We start from the raw sequence: 13,443 nt of genomic DNA, 5'->3' as shown, positions 1-13,443 counted from the left end.
GATTTCTGGGGACCCGTGGTGCACGGAAGTCTATTTATTTTATTGATAAAAATGCATGGAAAGAAGCTTATCGCAGTCAAGTCTCCGGTGGTGCGACCACGTGAAGCAGCCATTGAGCATCTCCACAAAGTGCTCGAAACTCGTGCCAGGCTCGCTGCAATAGCGAGCGAGATGCCGAGACAGGCTGGAAGAAGATGGCTTGAACTTGCAACCATTTCTCTTTGAATGCAGATATGATGAATTGAGCGATCCGTCATCGTTGAACGCTCTCCATAACAGTGCGCGGAAATTGACAGAATTTGTCGATGGTCTGTTTAGGTTGATGATCGGCCCTTCCCTCAGTAGTTGTGTGCGGAGCTCAAGAATGTAACTTCTGGGAGGAGTACCAAAGTAGGAGACAAAGAAGTCAAGAAGCTCATACTCATCTTTGGCATAAAAGAGCGGAGTTCCCGTATATAGCTCAGCCATGATTGCTCCAAAAGACCATATATCGATCTTGTGGTTATACCTGGCTCCGAGGCACACTTCGGGTGCTCTGTAGAATCTCGACTGCAAGTAGGAGAAAGTGGGGCGGTCCTGCTCGCAAGAAGACCCAAAGTCTATCACTTTCACGTGGAATCCAAGTTGATGATTGTAAGCCAGCATTAAGTTTTCTGGCTTCATGTCGCAATGAATGAGGTTTTGCTGGTGGATGAATTGCAACCCGCGTAAGGTGTTTCTTCCGAACTTCTTCAGCAATCCCATGCTCAATCCTCTGAACCCTGAGATTTCAATGAGCTCATAGAGATTGATAAGAAGCAGTTCTGTGACAATGCAAATATGCGATCTAAAATGAAAATGCTCAAAATACTGAACTATGTTGGGCGAGCATTCGCTGAGGCTTTTCATGCACTTGATCTCACTCATAGCCTGGACAGACCAGTCCATTTCGTTTTTCACTATTTTGATAGCCACGAGCTGCTGTGTCTTGTGGTCCTTGGCACATATTACAGAGCCAAAGGATCCTTTGCCAAGTTTAGCCAGAATTTCGTATCGGTAATTGATATGGTCTCCAGCAACACATCTGTAGTTCTTGTTCTTGTCGTCGAATCCAAAATTGCAGCTGTAGTTTTGGCTGTCAACTCGTGCCTTCACGCTTCTCTCTCCCGTAAAATATATTTCTCTCTTCCTCAGTATTTCACCTCGTTCATACACGGTCAGCTGCTGGTACATGCTAGGATCTGAACTCGCCAAATCATGTGGACTAAGTGGTGGCTTCTCATGGCAACCTTGAACGGAGTAATGCAAAAATTGGCGGAATTGATTGGCCGTTTTCGAGCTGGTCTCCATAAGCTTATACAGCTCCTCTTCCGAATAGACAGGTCTGCGTCGCGGCCTATTTGAGGAAATGGACGAAATTCGATGGGCAGGAGGAATATTAAGACGATCTGTCCCTGGCTTTCTATCTCCCTTTTTCAGGATTTTGAGATCAGCAACACTGGACGACGAGACCATTCCTCTTGCTGGAGGCTGTTTCAGGCTCTGTCTTCTTTGCAGCGGAACGTTCTCCTTCTCGTATCTCGATTTGTTCAACGAGGACGTTGTAGGACTTAAATAGGATGGAGCAGACACCGCGTGCGAGCTGATATGGTGCATGGACCTTGAAGCCGGTATTCCAGAGGGAGGATTCACGAACGGTTTGCTATCGGTGTGTCTGGAGTCGCTATAGTATCTTTTGGCAACAGGGAGCCTTGAGTTATCTGCGTGCGGAGGATCTATCAGTTTGAGAGACTTTGTTGAGGGCGAGCGCGTGGGAATTTTGGAGCTGAATTGCGGATCTAAAGGCACGTTTAACGATAATCGTTTAGATGACATGGACAGCTTCGAGTGATCAGGCAAGGCCCTCAGCTCCGGCCTCATGCCAGCCTTTGATCCGGAACTGTGTATTTGAAATCCGTCCAAATCGTTGGCCAGCGAAGTCAGTTGCGAATCACCTCGAAGAGGCATAGAGACAGATCCAAGAATGAGTACTATATTTTTTTCGGATCGGTAAATAAACAAATAGTGTACATAAAAATAAATTTACTCTATGGAGCGGATAGATTTGACTGTTCCCGAGAACTACGCTACGCAGACGCTTTTGCTGATATGTCAAACGCTTTTTGATTGTTTGCATTCCTCCTCAGGTAAGAACTTCGACATGGGCACCATTCTACAGAGGACGAAAGAAAATCCGCTAATGAAAGATAGTCCGCAGTGGACACCGTCTGAAAGCCAGCTGCTGGCTCTTTACAACAACCTGATGCTAGAAAACGGGCTCATAGACTCTTCTGACAAAGATTTGGAGTTTTACAGAATGAACGAATCGCTGGTGATAGAAATCTGCGAGCGACTATACAACGCTCGCGTGTCTGAATTGCGAGGAGAGATTGAAGAGAACAAAGAGAAATTTGGCCAGCTCATGCAAATAGTGAAAGGGACGAGCTGATTTGCCGCTCGTCATGCTAAACTTGCACACCACACATCTCCTTCGCAATCCCTACACTGAGCATCGCATGCCCAGAGAGCTCGCGCGATCCAGCTTCTGTAATCTGAGGCTCGTTTGCCAGTCATCTATATACATTCAAAATGATAAGCCCTTATTTACACGATCCGAATCACTTGTCTATTTGAGCATTCGCTTGTTGTTCTGCCGCTTCCCTCAGTATTTGCTCTTTCTTAATATCAAATGGACGCTTCTCTTTGAAGTGCTTGACCCACGAGGCCACGCAGTCCTTCTGGAACTGGGCATCTTCCTTAGAGCAGTTTTTCTTGATTTTCCCTTGCACATTTTTGTCTAGCGGATTCACAACGTCAATCCTGTCCAAACACTTGAAAAATATGTCCCTGCTTTCCCAGCACTTTTCTCGCTTCGAGCGATTTGGAGCCTGAGGTGTCTTTTCTCTGCTAAACAATCCCATACCGTGGGAGTATAAAAATCGCTACTATAATCCGTTTTATACACAATTTTGTGCTGCGCACGTAATTAGTCTTTCTTCAGTGTACGCTGCTTTTCAGCGTTCTGAATCACTTTCTCGTCAACAAACAGGCCCTTCTTGCGACGAACCTCGTTCATGTACCGCCTTGCAATATTCTCACGCTCCGCAAACTCGCCGAGCTCCTCCAGCTCTTCTTCCGTGCTTGGAATCCAGAACGGATCCTCATCGATGATTTGGAAGCCGGTGAAGACCAGCTGCGGAGAGGCCGCTCCAGAGGTTTTCTTGCGAATCTCCTCACTGAACCCAAATGCCTCAATCACCGGAATACGAGCGCTCACTGTGAAGAACGGAGTACCTTCTTTCATTTCCTCGCTGATGATAGCTCCGCGACGACGCTGGATCACCGCATACACCTTACCGAGCACCTCTGCAGAAGCCTGGATATCGCAAGAATACATTGCCAGCATCAATCTCGGCGACCAGTCCAAGAAACCCTTGTGCACAGCGTCCTTAGTGGCGCCAAGCAGGCGGCCAGCCATGTTATTCACAGGAATAGCCTCTTCTAGCTCCTGAATGCTCTTGACAAAAAGAGCGACGCCCTGAGTAGGCTCTGCTGTCAATGGGCCCTCAAAGCATGCGATCTGGAATCCGTTCAACAAACTGTCCTCATACTCGAACTTGTCAGATCTGGAGTCGGTACCGAGCAATCGACGAAGACGATTGTCTGGCGTATCAAACAAGATGTTGGGGCCCACTTGCTTTGGGGCAAACGAAATGACGCGCAAATGGCTATCTGTCCAGTCGATGTTGTCCTTCATCTTGGACTTGTTACCGGACTCCAGTGCCTCTTTCAATCTATCAGAAAATTCTGTTTTGCTGAGCACGCTACCAACAATAGCCTCGTCCTCATCTTCTCCTCTGATATGCCGACGGACAAGCTTTGCGATGGAAGCCTTATTCTCCAGAAGGAAGCTAGTAGCTTTCTCCGGAAGCGGCCTCGTCTCGAGCAGGATACGGTACTTGTCCAGCTTAATCTCAGCAACACCCCTGCCCAATTCACTTTTTGGTGGATTCATCTCCACGTGACCTAATATTGTCTCTCTGAACGGAATCACAGGCTTCGAAGACGTAATTTCTATGCCAGCAAACCGCTCACGGAGATCCTTCAAGCATCTCTCAAGATGCAACTCGCCTGCCGTTGCCAGGATATGCTCCCCGGTATCCTCCAAATACGTCTGTACGCAAGGATCCGCCTGGTTCAAGAGCTCTAACCCACGCGCCAAACGGTCCATGTGGATCGGATTGACAGGCTCCACTGCAACCTTCACAATTGGCGGGTTGTTCAGATTGATACCTGCCAAATTCACGCCCACCACGCCCGGAGAAATGAGAGTGCCGCTTTTGAGCACCTTGCCCTCCAAACCACCAATACCAACGATACTTCCTGCTGGAGCTTCTTCTAACGAGATGAGCTCGCGACCCATCAGGAGGTACAGATGAGTAACGGTCACATGGCTGGTGTGCTCCTCTGGGTGTAGCGGATCAAATTTAGGCTCCAACACAGTCAGCTCTTGTCCAACAGAAAGAGTGCCGCTGTAGATCCTGGCAAACCCAATAACAACTTCTTTTTTCACCTCCGCCTCCTCCTCCTCTTCCTCCTGCTCGAACTCCCATTCCACTTCTCCCGAATCCCTGACCACGCCAAAGTCGTCTTCCCCAGATGATTTTTCGAGCTTTTTGGCTTCCTCTGCCGCTTTAAGAGCGGCCAGACGGGCTTGGCGGCGACGCTCAAGCAGCTCTTCTTCGCCAATGGCCTGCTTCTGATTCTGTGGGAGCTCGTCTTCGGGAACAGATATCATTTTTGAGACGTAGCAGCTGACAAGACCCTTGCTGTTGCACTCTACCATGTCTTTTTTCAGCCTCGAGTCGATCATGTCCGAGCTTGGAGTAGGGTCTAGAATATGAGGAATGCGCTCTTTCTGCGACTGCAACGGAGATGGCAGCTTGTCCACAACGGTGAGCAGGACGGCGTTCGAGACAGGAAGCCACTGGCTCATAACGGTGTTGATCAGCTGCTTTGTGTCTTTTGACCTGAGGTCTCTTGGCAGAACCTTTATTCCGAGGGATTTCACAATCTTCTCCAGTTTCTCTGTGTCCTTGTTCGCCAGAATGGTGTCGTAGATGTGCCAAATGCTATCCAGCACAAAACTGACAAAAAGCGGCTTCAGGTTTCTGCCCTTCAATGCCTTTGCCGGTATCACTTTTTTCGTCTTCGGGTCGAAGTAGAACTCTCCCCAAAGACATTTCTGGAGCAAATCTCTCTTGATGCCCAGCTTCTTTTCGTAAATCACCGCAAACTGAGCAATATTGAAACCCCAGCCGTCGATGGCAGAACCAAAAATAACGTTGTTCTTCTCAGGAGAAAAATAGATGTCCTCGTCGTCTTTCTCCACATACTCCTCCACCTCGCCTCTCTCAACCTTCTCTCTCCACAGCATATCGTCTTGCATTCTTTCTCCCGCAAAGAACGACCCGATTACCGAATTGACCTGCTCAATTATTTTGGATAGATGCAAATAGGCCTCAACCGACGTCATCTGCAACTCTGTGATCAGTCTGTCTATTTTGTTCAGAACGAGGATTGGCTTGAGTCTGTCGACCCACGCCTGGCGCAGCACCGTGACCGTCTGCGAGCAGACGCCTTCGACCACGTCTACCAGAACAACAGCACCATCACACAGCCTGGAGGCGGTACTGACTTCCGAAGAGAAGTCGATGTGGCCCGGAGAGTCGATCAGGTTGATTAGGTATTCATTGACAATGGATGTTTCCTGCGCCCGCGAAATGGTCTTGAAATACAAAGAGATGGCCGAAGATTCCATCGTGATTCCCCGGAGTTGCTCGTCTGGACGGGAATCAAGATACCGCACTTTGCCTGCCATTCTTTGAGAAATGATTCCGTTGGAGGCAAGCAAGGAATCCGACAAGGTAGTCTTGCCGTGATCAACATGCGCAAGAATGCAAATGTTGCGAATGTTGCCTGTTTGGGCCTGCAACCTGGCGATCTCGTCTGGTGTCAAATGCATTAGCAGATAAAATTTTATCGACGCTGTTTTTTATATATTCTACAGGGCAAAAGCGACGGTCGTCCACAAGCACTGTATCTGGACAGCGATGTATCACACAGCCTGTTTTTAGACTCGTCTCTTGCGAGGCGTGGACTCCTCGCTTTCTTCGTCGTCGTCGTCGTACTGGGCCAGCAACGGGTTCAGACTTCCTTGCATCTGGCCGCTGTTGATCTTTTTCAGGTGGCGGACGTAGGTGGCGGAACTCAAAGAGAATATGCGGTCCTCGTCTGTGAACTGTATTTTCTTCCCTCGCGATGACGACATCGAGGTGGTGGTTTTCGTGAAGTTTTCGAATCCTTTGATGATGTTCCCGTGTTGCGCTCCTTCCGATAAATATGCGGTCTCTTTGTTGAAGATATCCTCTTCCAGCTTTGCAATCTCTTGGTCGATCTCCTTCTTGCGGTTGAGTGCGTCTTTCAGTTTCTTTTTTAGCCGTTCGTAGTCCTGCTGTGACATGGTAAGGCTGGATTAATCCAACTTTGTTTTCTCGCGAAATTTTATTTACTTTCTAACAACGCTATGGAATTCGACTTTCCCTCCTTGATTGTCGACTCAAACTCGTCGTACACTAAAGCAGGCCTGTCAACCTTTGATATTCCGTCGGTGGTGTTGCCCACAGTGTACTCGCGGGAATCTGTCGACAAGGGCGATTACGTCTTTGGAGACGACATAGACCTGTATCCGCAGAATAATATCTACACAATGTACAGTGAGGGCATAGTCTACAACTGGGACGCCATGGCGCAACACTGGGCACAATTGTACTCTGATTTGAAACTGAAGTCGAACGAAAGTCCCCTGGTGGTGACCGAAAACGCTTGGAACACCAAAAAAAATAAAGTCAAGGCATGTCAGGTCGCTTTCGAAGAGCTTGAAGTGCCCATTTTTTCGCTGCTCAAAAGGCAGTTGTGCACCGCGTTTGCTGTCTCCAAGCCTTCCTCTTCGATTGTCGTGGACATCGATGACGATATCGTCAGCGTCACTCCCATTAGTAATGGATCTGTGCTCACAAAAGGCATCCAATTCACCAAATTTGGCGGCGACTTCCTGAGTCCGTTTGCTTTGGACTTCATCCAGTCCAAGTTCCCCAACGAACCGGTCGACGCATTCCTCATTCCCAAACCATTCCAATCGGTCCCAATGAGTGAATCCTTCAGAACATACCAGATATCGACCTCTCTAGCCGAGTTTAAAAATGTGCTCCTGCACGCTTCCTTGTACCCCATGTCGCCTGACCAACAGAATCTCCCTCCACAGACAAATTATCCACAATACGAGTCTCACTCCCAAATAGAGTTTAGAAATTACGAGCTCCCAAATAGACGTCTGATCCAAGACATAGGCATCGAACAGTACAAGTTGGCAGAGCCATTGTTCAACCCTGCCGAGTACTCGAAGAAACTGCCTCATCTCAAGGTTCCTCAAGATGCAGAAGGCATCTCTAACTTGATCCTAAAGTCCATGAAAAGCCTGGAAGCTCCAGCTACTCTGTACATGGAGCTGCTGAAGAACATTGTTTTCACCGGCTCGCTTTCTGGAATTCCAAACCTTGAGCACAGAATTGCTCAAGACCTCGCTAGACTGATTTCAGACTACACTATCATTACCTACCTTTCGCCTGACACAGTTGAAAGACAGTTCGACTCCTGGGTTGGAGCCAATGTACTGACAAGCTCATCAGTGGGTGATTTCGACAACTTATTCATCAGCAAAGAAGAATACCAGGAGAACGGTGAGGACTATATAGTAGAGAAATTTAAATAGTGTACAATAATCTACAATTAAGAACGTCAAATATTTAATGCACCAGCGACTGACTGCAAAAACCTACTTCTCAAACTCAAAGCTGGCATATCAGTACGAGTCCAATAAACACCGTCACACCGCAGCCATTGACCCTCTACTGTACTCAGGAAGAATATTCAGCAAACACTCACGACAAGTTCCCCGTCATACAAAAGTCGTGCACCACACAAACCAATGATGAAAAATATTGACCGTAGCTCGTCTCTATGTTCAATTGTTGCTCGCTCAAAAGATATAATATATTTTGTCGAGCCATGTCGCAGAGCATTTCTACCAGTGCACCATCGTCTCAAGCAGCAGCCGCAGCCGCTGGAGCGGCTGGCAAAAAGGCCAAGGAGTCGCAACAGTTTAACTTGAAGACCCCCAAAGGCACCAAAGACTGGGCAGATAAGGATATGATTATCAGAGAAGCCATTTTCAACAAACTCACATCCCTTTTCAAATCCCATGGCGGTGTCACAATTGATACCCCGGTCTTTGAGCTGAGAGAAATTCTGGCTGGTAAGTACGGAGAGGACTCAAAGTTGATCTACAATCTGGAGGACCAAGGAGGTGAACTGACGTCCTTGAGATACGACTTGACGGTTCCTTTCGCCAGATACGTTGCCATGAATGGAATATCCAATATCAAGAGGTACCATATTGCCAAAGTGTACAGAAGAGACCAGCCTGCCATGACGAAGGGAAGAATGAGGGAGTTCTACCAATGTGACTTCGACATTGCAGGAAGCTACGACTCCATGGTCCCAGACGCAGAGGTTATGAACATACTTGTCTGCGGTCTTACTGGGCTTGGTATCAAGGAGTTCAAGATTAAATTGAACCACAGGAAGATCTTGGACGGTATTTTCCAGGTCTGTGGAGTCAAAGAAGAAGACGTGCGTAAAGTATCTTCTGCCGTGGACAAACTGGACAAGTCTCCTTGGGACGCTGTCAAGAAGGAGATGTGCGAAGAAAAGAACCAGCCAGAGGAAGTTGCTGACAGAATCGGTGAGTATGTGAAAATCAATGGAACCCTGAGAGCCGTTCTGGCCAAGTTATCCAGCGATCCAGTTTTGATGGCCAACGAGTCCGCAAAACAGGGTATTGACGAAATAACCACCATGGCAGACTATGTCGAAGCGTTTGAGGTCGACCATTACATCTCTTTCGACATGTCTCTGGCCCGTGGTTTGGACTACTACACAGGTGTGATATACGAGGCCGTGACGTCCCAGAGTGCGCCTCCTAAGGACGCCGCCGAGAAGAAGGCCCAGGCTAAGAAATCCAAGAAAGACGACGAGGATGCTTCTGAGTATGTTGGCGTCGGGTCTATTGCTGCTGGTGGCCGTTACGACGGTCTAGTTGGAATGTTCCTAGGAACAAACTCCAAGGGAAAGAAAGCTCCATCCATTCCTTGCGTTGGTGTTTCGTTTGGCGTGGAGAGGCTGTTTTCTCTTATCAAGCAGAGGGCAGAACTAGCAGACAAAATCAGGGCATCCTCTACCCAGGTTTATGTGATGGCCTTTGGTGGTGGTGAGGGATGGAGCGGATTTTTGAAGGAAAGGATGGCTATCGCTGCGAAGCTCTGGAAGGCAGGAATTGAATGCGAATACTTGTACAAAGCCAAGGCCAATCCGCGCAAGCAATTCGAGGCTGCTGAGAAGGCGGGATGTCCTCTAGCGGTGATCCTGGGAAAAGAAGAGTATCCTCAGGGCCAGGTCAGAGTCAAGGTGCTAGGTACCGGTAACGAGAAAGATGACGGAGAGCTGGTGAGTACTGACGATCTGGTAGAGGTGGTGAAAAAGAGGCTGGAGGACCAGAAACATGACGGTATGGACGATGTGACCCGTCTCCTGGCTGGATTATAGAAGTCGATCGACGCTGCCATAATTAATACATGTGTCAATAGCTTGACAAAAAATCAGAGTAAAAGCACACCTTATTGTTTAGACAAAGCAGTATAAGATTAGAAGTTGGATTAGAAGCGTCAACAATTCTAAGATCCAATCTTTTCCCTGACCTTGAACTTCTCAGCCTCTCCAGAAAGTCACCATGGCTAGAAAGAGATCTGCTATAGATTTCCAGTTCGGTGAATGTATTGGGGAAGGTTCCTACTCTAAGGTGTATAGAGGTGTTTCTATACACAACCACCGAACGTATGCAATCAAGATCCTTTCGAAGTCCCATATACAGAGAGAGAACAAACGCAAGTACGTGAACATAGAGAAGGACACGCTCAACATTGTGGGCAAGCATCCAGGGATAGTGACCTTATATTACACTTTCCAGGACGAAAAATCGCTTTATTTTGTTATTGATTTTGCCAAGAACGGCGAGCTGCTGTCACTGATTCGCAAAATGGGATCTCTGAGTGAAACATTAAGCAAGTACTATTTTGTGCAATTGATTGATGCTGTTGAGTTCATACACTCAAAAGGAATCATCCATAGAGACCTGAAACCAGAAAATGTTTTGCTTAACCACGAGTGGAAACTAATGATTACAGATTTTGGGGCGGCCAAGATCTTATCGCAGGAGGAGATGGCCAATGGCCACTCGACGCAGCCCATAGATGAAATAGGGCGGGAAATGAGCAACCAATCGAACAGCGGCTCGTTTGTAGGAACGGCTGAATACGTTTCTCCTGAGCTACTGAAGTACAACATTTGCGGGTTCGAATGTGACTTGTGGGCCTTGGGCTGCATTCTCTATCAATTTATTGTCGGAAAACCTCCATTCAAAGGCCCAACAGAGTATTTGACGTTTGAGAAAATCATATCTCTAGATTATAGCTTCCCTCAAAACTACTTTGTTCCACCAGAAATCGAGCAAGTAGTCAGAAGCTTACTAGTAGTGGAGCCAGAAAAGAGGTGTGGCATTGAAGATCTCAAAAAGCAGCCCTGGTTGAAAAACATAGATTGGAATAACAAAGATCTCATCTGGAGAACTAAGGTGCCAAAACTGGAAGCATATAATCCGCGTCTGCATTCACTTCAATCAAGACAGACATCCTCATCGAATTCTAGTTTTAACTTCTATACTCCTCCTGATGGCAAACTTGCTAGCAAGACACATTCTGTGTCACAAAATGCTCTCAAACGACAGATAATGAACGCACAAAATAATCCACAATTGATGAACAAAGTTTTATCTCATCAACTTGCCGAAAAGGACTCAGAAGTCAAAAATCGGTTGTTAGCCAATCAAGTGGCCCCCGTCGCAACCAACACCAATGTCTCAAACTCACCAATGTCCAGTGAGCTTCGAAACAAGAACAACATTGTTGAAAGAAGGAATAGCTTGCAAATCGTCAATGGGGATTGTTCTTCTATCACCCCTCCAGCTTCTGAATCTCCCTCGCCCGCCGAAACATCTTTGAGAACCACTTTGCGTATGGTTAGTCCTACCCACAGTCAAGAAAAGAAATTATCCGTCAAAACACCTCCCCTGTCAACCGACACGGAGTCGCATGCGTCAAATTTCTCCCCTTTGCAAACATCCGTGAAGCGCATTTCGTCGGACTCTCTCTCGAGAATATCTTCAAGTTCAATCCTAGTTAATAGAGGTGACGAATCGGAAAGAAAGCCGCTTATGCGTGCTCCTTCCATTAACGAGCTTTTAGGGATCCCGCCACCAAGCTCACAGGCCGTGAGTGCAGCGGGTGCAATAGGAAATATGATGTCACATAAGAGGGCGCTGCAAGGCTCTCAAAACGTCTTGAGCTCTCAATACCAACAACAGCAACAACAACAAATGATTAATCCTATTTTACTGGATAAACGGATCCCCAAGAGCATCACGAATAAGCTGATGGCAAATGAATACATCCTCAAGCTTGACAACATCCTCAAATCAGAGCTGACGCATAAGCCAAATCAGTTTGTTCCACATGGTCATACTTTGGATGACAACATCTTGAGTAAGGTGATCACAGAAAACTACCAAAGCTTGAACCGAGACCTCAAAAGTTGCATTCTCATCATCACCTCGATGGCTCGGTTACTAATCTATGAAATCAATTCGGACTTCAAACTGCAGAATCCTCAGTCGTCCACCCAATTGCAGGCAATGGATTTCTACTCGAAGATAGTTGAGGTCAAGCTAACGAACCGCAACGTTTCGCTGTATGACTACGAATTTGATGAAGAAATGAAAGAAGGGTACCTTATCTTGGAATTGATGAATATGAACAAGCTAATATTTCTGAGTGCCTATGATTCGAAAACATTAGTAAGAGGGGGAATCAATTCAAGTGTGAGAGTGGGCTTCAAAGTGAATGAATCGGTTTCGTGGATTGATTCGCTTTTGAAAGCCCGTGAACTTTTGCGGCAAAGTAAGGAAGCAGGCTCTGACCCTGCAACGAGAGTCCCGCCAAACACTGTTCCAAAGAGACCCAGCAGGCCCGGCTCTGCATCTAAATTGGTGAGAAGAAGCTCCTCTCAAAATGGAACGGTCGGCTCTGTTAGCAGCGGTGTTAGACAAATGGACTTATCAGATAAGTCCAGTGCAGCAGCGGCTGCCGCCATGGCCATTGGCAAAAATGCAAATTGAGCATTGATTTTCTTGTATACTATAATGCATTGACGACATTCAATTAGTAGTGCTTATAAATGCTTCAACCAGTATGTTAACATCCTTGGAGGCATTGTTGGCATTTTCCAAAACCTCTTCATGACTAGCCATTCCCTCCGTTTGATCTAAAACGTCCTCTTTCTTCAAACCATTCTGCAAAAATCGCATTGCACTGACTGGCGGCTCTCCCAGACCTGCATTGGTAATCAGGCTCAGACCAAAAACCTTGACTCCACAATGCCTTGCGATGATTACTTCGGGAACAGTGCTCATCCCGACCGCGTCGCCACCCCAATTTCTAATCAGTCTCACCTCAGCCCTAGTTTCGTATGTTGGTCCAGCAACGTAACAGTAAGTTCCTTCATGTATGGTTCTTTTGAGTTTGAGAACCTGTTTCGCTTGCTTTATAAACTCTAACCTTAGATCAAAATCATAAGCATCAGAGAGGGGCAAGAACCGAGGTCCATACTTATCTAAATTGGGACCCCTGAGAGGATGGAAGCCAGCCATACCGGGGATGTTGAGGTGATCACTGATGACCATCAAATCGCCAGGTTTATAGTTGGGATTGATGCCTCCCGCAGCATTCGTGACCACTAACGTAGTTACACCCATACTTGCTGCCACTCTCACAGGGAACGTTGCCTCTTCAAACGAGTAGCCTTCGTAAAAATGCAATCTCCCCACCATACACATCACAGGAACATTGTTGGCGCCAATCTCACCAAAAAGCAGTTTTCCCACATGCCCTTCGACGGTGGACGTCTTGAAATTTGGAATTGTGTGGAACGGAATGGAGACCGTTTCTCCTTTCAAAATCTCAGATATGCCTCCTAAGCCTGATCCGCAAATAATAAGCACTTTCGGAGACAAAAGGCTCTTGTTGGTAGTTCTGGTGGCCAGGTCAGCCAGAATTGACTCCTTTGCGGACTCGATCTTGTCATCTATGGTTTCAGAACCAAGGGGTAGAGCGGCCATGGTCCTTTTAGCAGCTAGAA

The 13,443-nt window shown here is 47.1% G+C and overlaps 9 protein-coding genes across 9 annotated transcripts; 4 read left to right on the top strand and 5 right to left on the bottom strand.

Annotated features, from left to right (window-relative positions):
* Positions 1-39: 39 nt before the first annotated feature.
* Positions 40-1,986, bottom strand: KL911_001689 (uncharacterized protein; the record flags this gene model as incomplete). The annotated part of the gene is made up of 1 exon (XM_043196674.1): positions 40-1,986. The coding sequence occupies one exon, from the start codon at positions 1,984-1,986 to the stop codon at positions 40-42; it is 1,947 nt and encodes a 648-aa protein (XP_043055450.1).
* Positions 1,987-2,068: 82 nt separating this feature from the next.
* Positions 2,069-2,467, top strand: KL911_001688 (uncharacterized protein; the record flags this gene model as incomplete). The annotated part of the gene is made up of 1 exon (XM_043196673.1): positions 2,069-2,467. One exon carries the CDS (start codon positions 2,069-2,071, stop codon positions 2,465-2,467), a length of 399 nt encoding a protein of 132 aa, XP_043055449.1.
* Positions 2,468-2,636: 169 nt separating this feature from the next.
* On the bottom strand, positions 2,637-2,939 carry KL911_001687 (uncharacterized protein; the record flags this gene model as incomplete). Its single annotated transcript, XM_043196672.1, has 1 exon — positions 2,637-2,939. The coding sequence occupies one exon, from the start codon at positions 2,937-2,939 to the stop codon at positions 2,637-2,639; it is 303 nt and encodes a 100-aa protein (XP_043055448.1).
* Positions 2,940-3,004: 65 nt separating this feature from the next.
* Positions 3,005-6,043, bottom strand: KL911_001686 (uncharacterized protein; the record flags this gene model as incomplete). The annotated part of the gene is made up of 1 exon (XM_043196671.1): positions 3,005-6,043. One exon carries the CDS (start codon positions 6,041-6,043, stop codon positions 3,005-3,007), a length of 3,039 nt encoding a protein of 1,012 aa, XP_043055447.1.
* Positions 6,044-6,151: 108 nt separating this feature from the next.
* Positions 6,152-6,541, bottom strand: KL911_001685 (uncharacterized protein; the record flags this gene model as incomplete). Its single annotated transcript, XM_043196670.1, has 1 exon — positions 6,152-6,541. The coding sequence occupies one exon, from the start codon at positions 6,539-6,541 to the stop codon at positions 6,152-6,154; it is 390 nt and encodes a 129-aa protein (XP_043055446.1).
* Positions 6,542-6,604: 63 nt separating this feature from the next.
* Positions 6,605-7,849, top strand: KL911_001684 (uncharacterized protein; the record flags this gene model as incomplete). Its single annotated transcript, XM_043196669.1, has 1 exon — positions 6,605-7,849. One exon carries the CDS (start codon positions 6,605-6,607, stop codon positions 7,847-7,849), a length of 1,245 nt encoding a protein of 414 aa, XP_043055445.1.
* Positions 7,850-8,145: 296 nt separating this feature from the next.
* On the top strand, positions 8,146-9,741 carry KL911_001683 (uncharacterized protein; the record flags this gene model as incomplete). The annotated part of the gene is made up of 1 exon (XM_043196668.1): positions 8,146-9,741. One exon carries the CDS (start codon positions 8,146-8,148, stop codon positions 9,739-9,741), a length of 1,596 nt encoding a protein of 531 aa, XP_043055444.1.
* A 184-nt stretch (positions 9,742-9,925) lies between these two features.
* KL911_001682 (uncharacterized protein) lies at positions 9,926-12,424 on the top strand (the record flags this gene model as incomplete). Its single annotated transcript, XM_043196667.1, has 1 exon — positions 9,926-12,424. The coding sequence occupies one exon, from the start codon at positions 9,926-9,928 to the stop codon at positions 12,422-12,424; it is 2,499 nt and encodes an 832-aa protein (XP_043055443.1).
* Positions 12,425-12,463: 39 nt separating this feature from the next.
* On the bottom strand, positions 12,464-13,423 carry KL911_001681 (uncharacterized protein; the record flags this gene model as incomplete). The annotated part of the gene is made up of 1 exon (XM_043196666.1): positions 12,464-13,423. The coding sequence occupies one exon, from the start codon at positions 13,421-13,423 to the stop codon at positions 12,464-12,466; it is 960 nt and encodes a 319-aa protein (XP_043055442.1).
* Between the last annotated feature and the right edge of the window lie 20 nt (positions 13,424-13,443).

Source organism: Ogataea haglerorum, assembly GCF_019207285.1.
Source record: "Ogataea haglerorum isolate 81-453-3 chromosome Unknown 81-453-3_NODE_4_length_651989_cov_98.092404, whole genome shotgun sequence".
Taxonomy (NCBI): domain Eukaryota; kingdom Fungi; phylum Ascomycota; class Pichiomycetes; order Pichiales; family Pichiaceae; genus Ogataea; species Ogataea haglerorum.
Note: the sequence above shows the minus strand (reverse complement) of the source record. Positions and strands in the feature narration are given on the sequence as shown.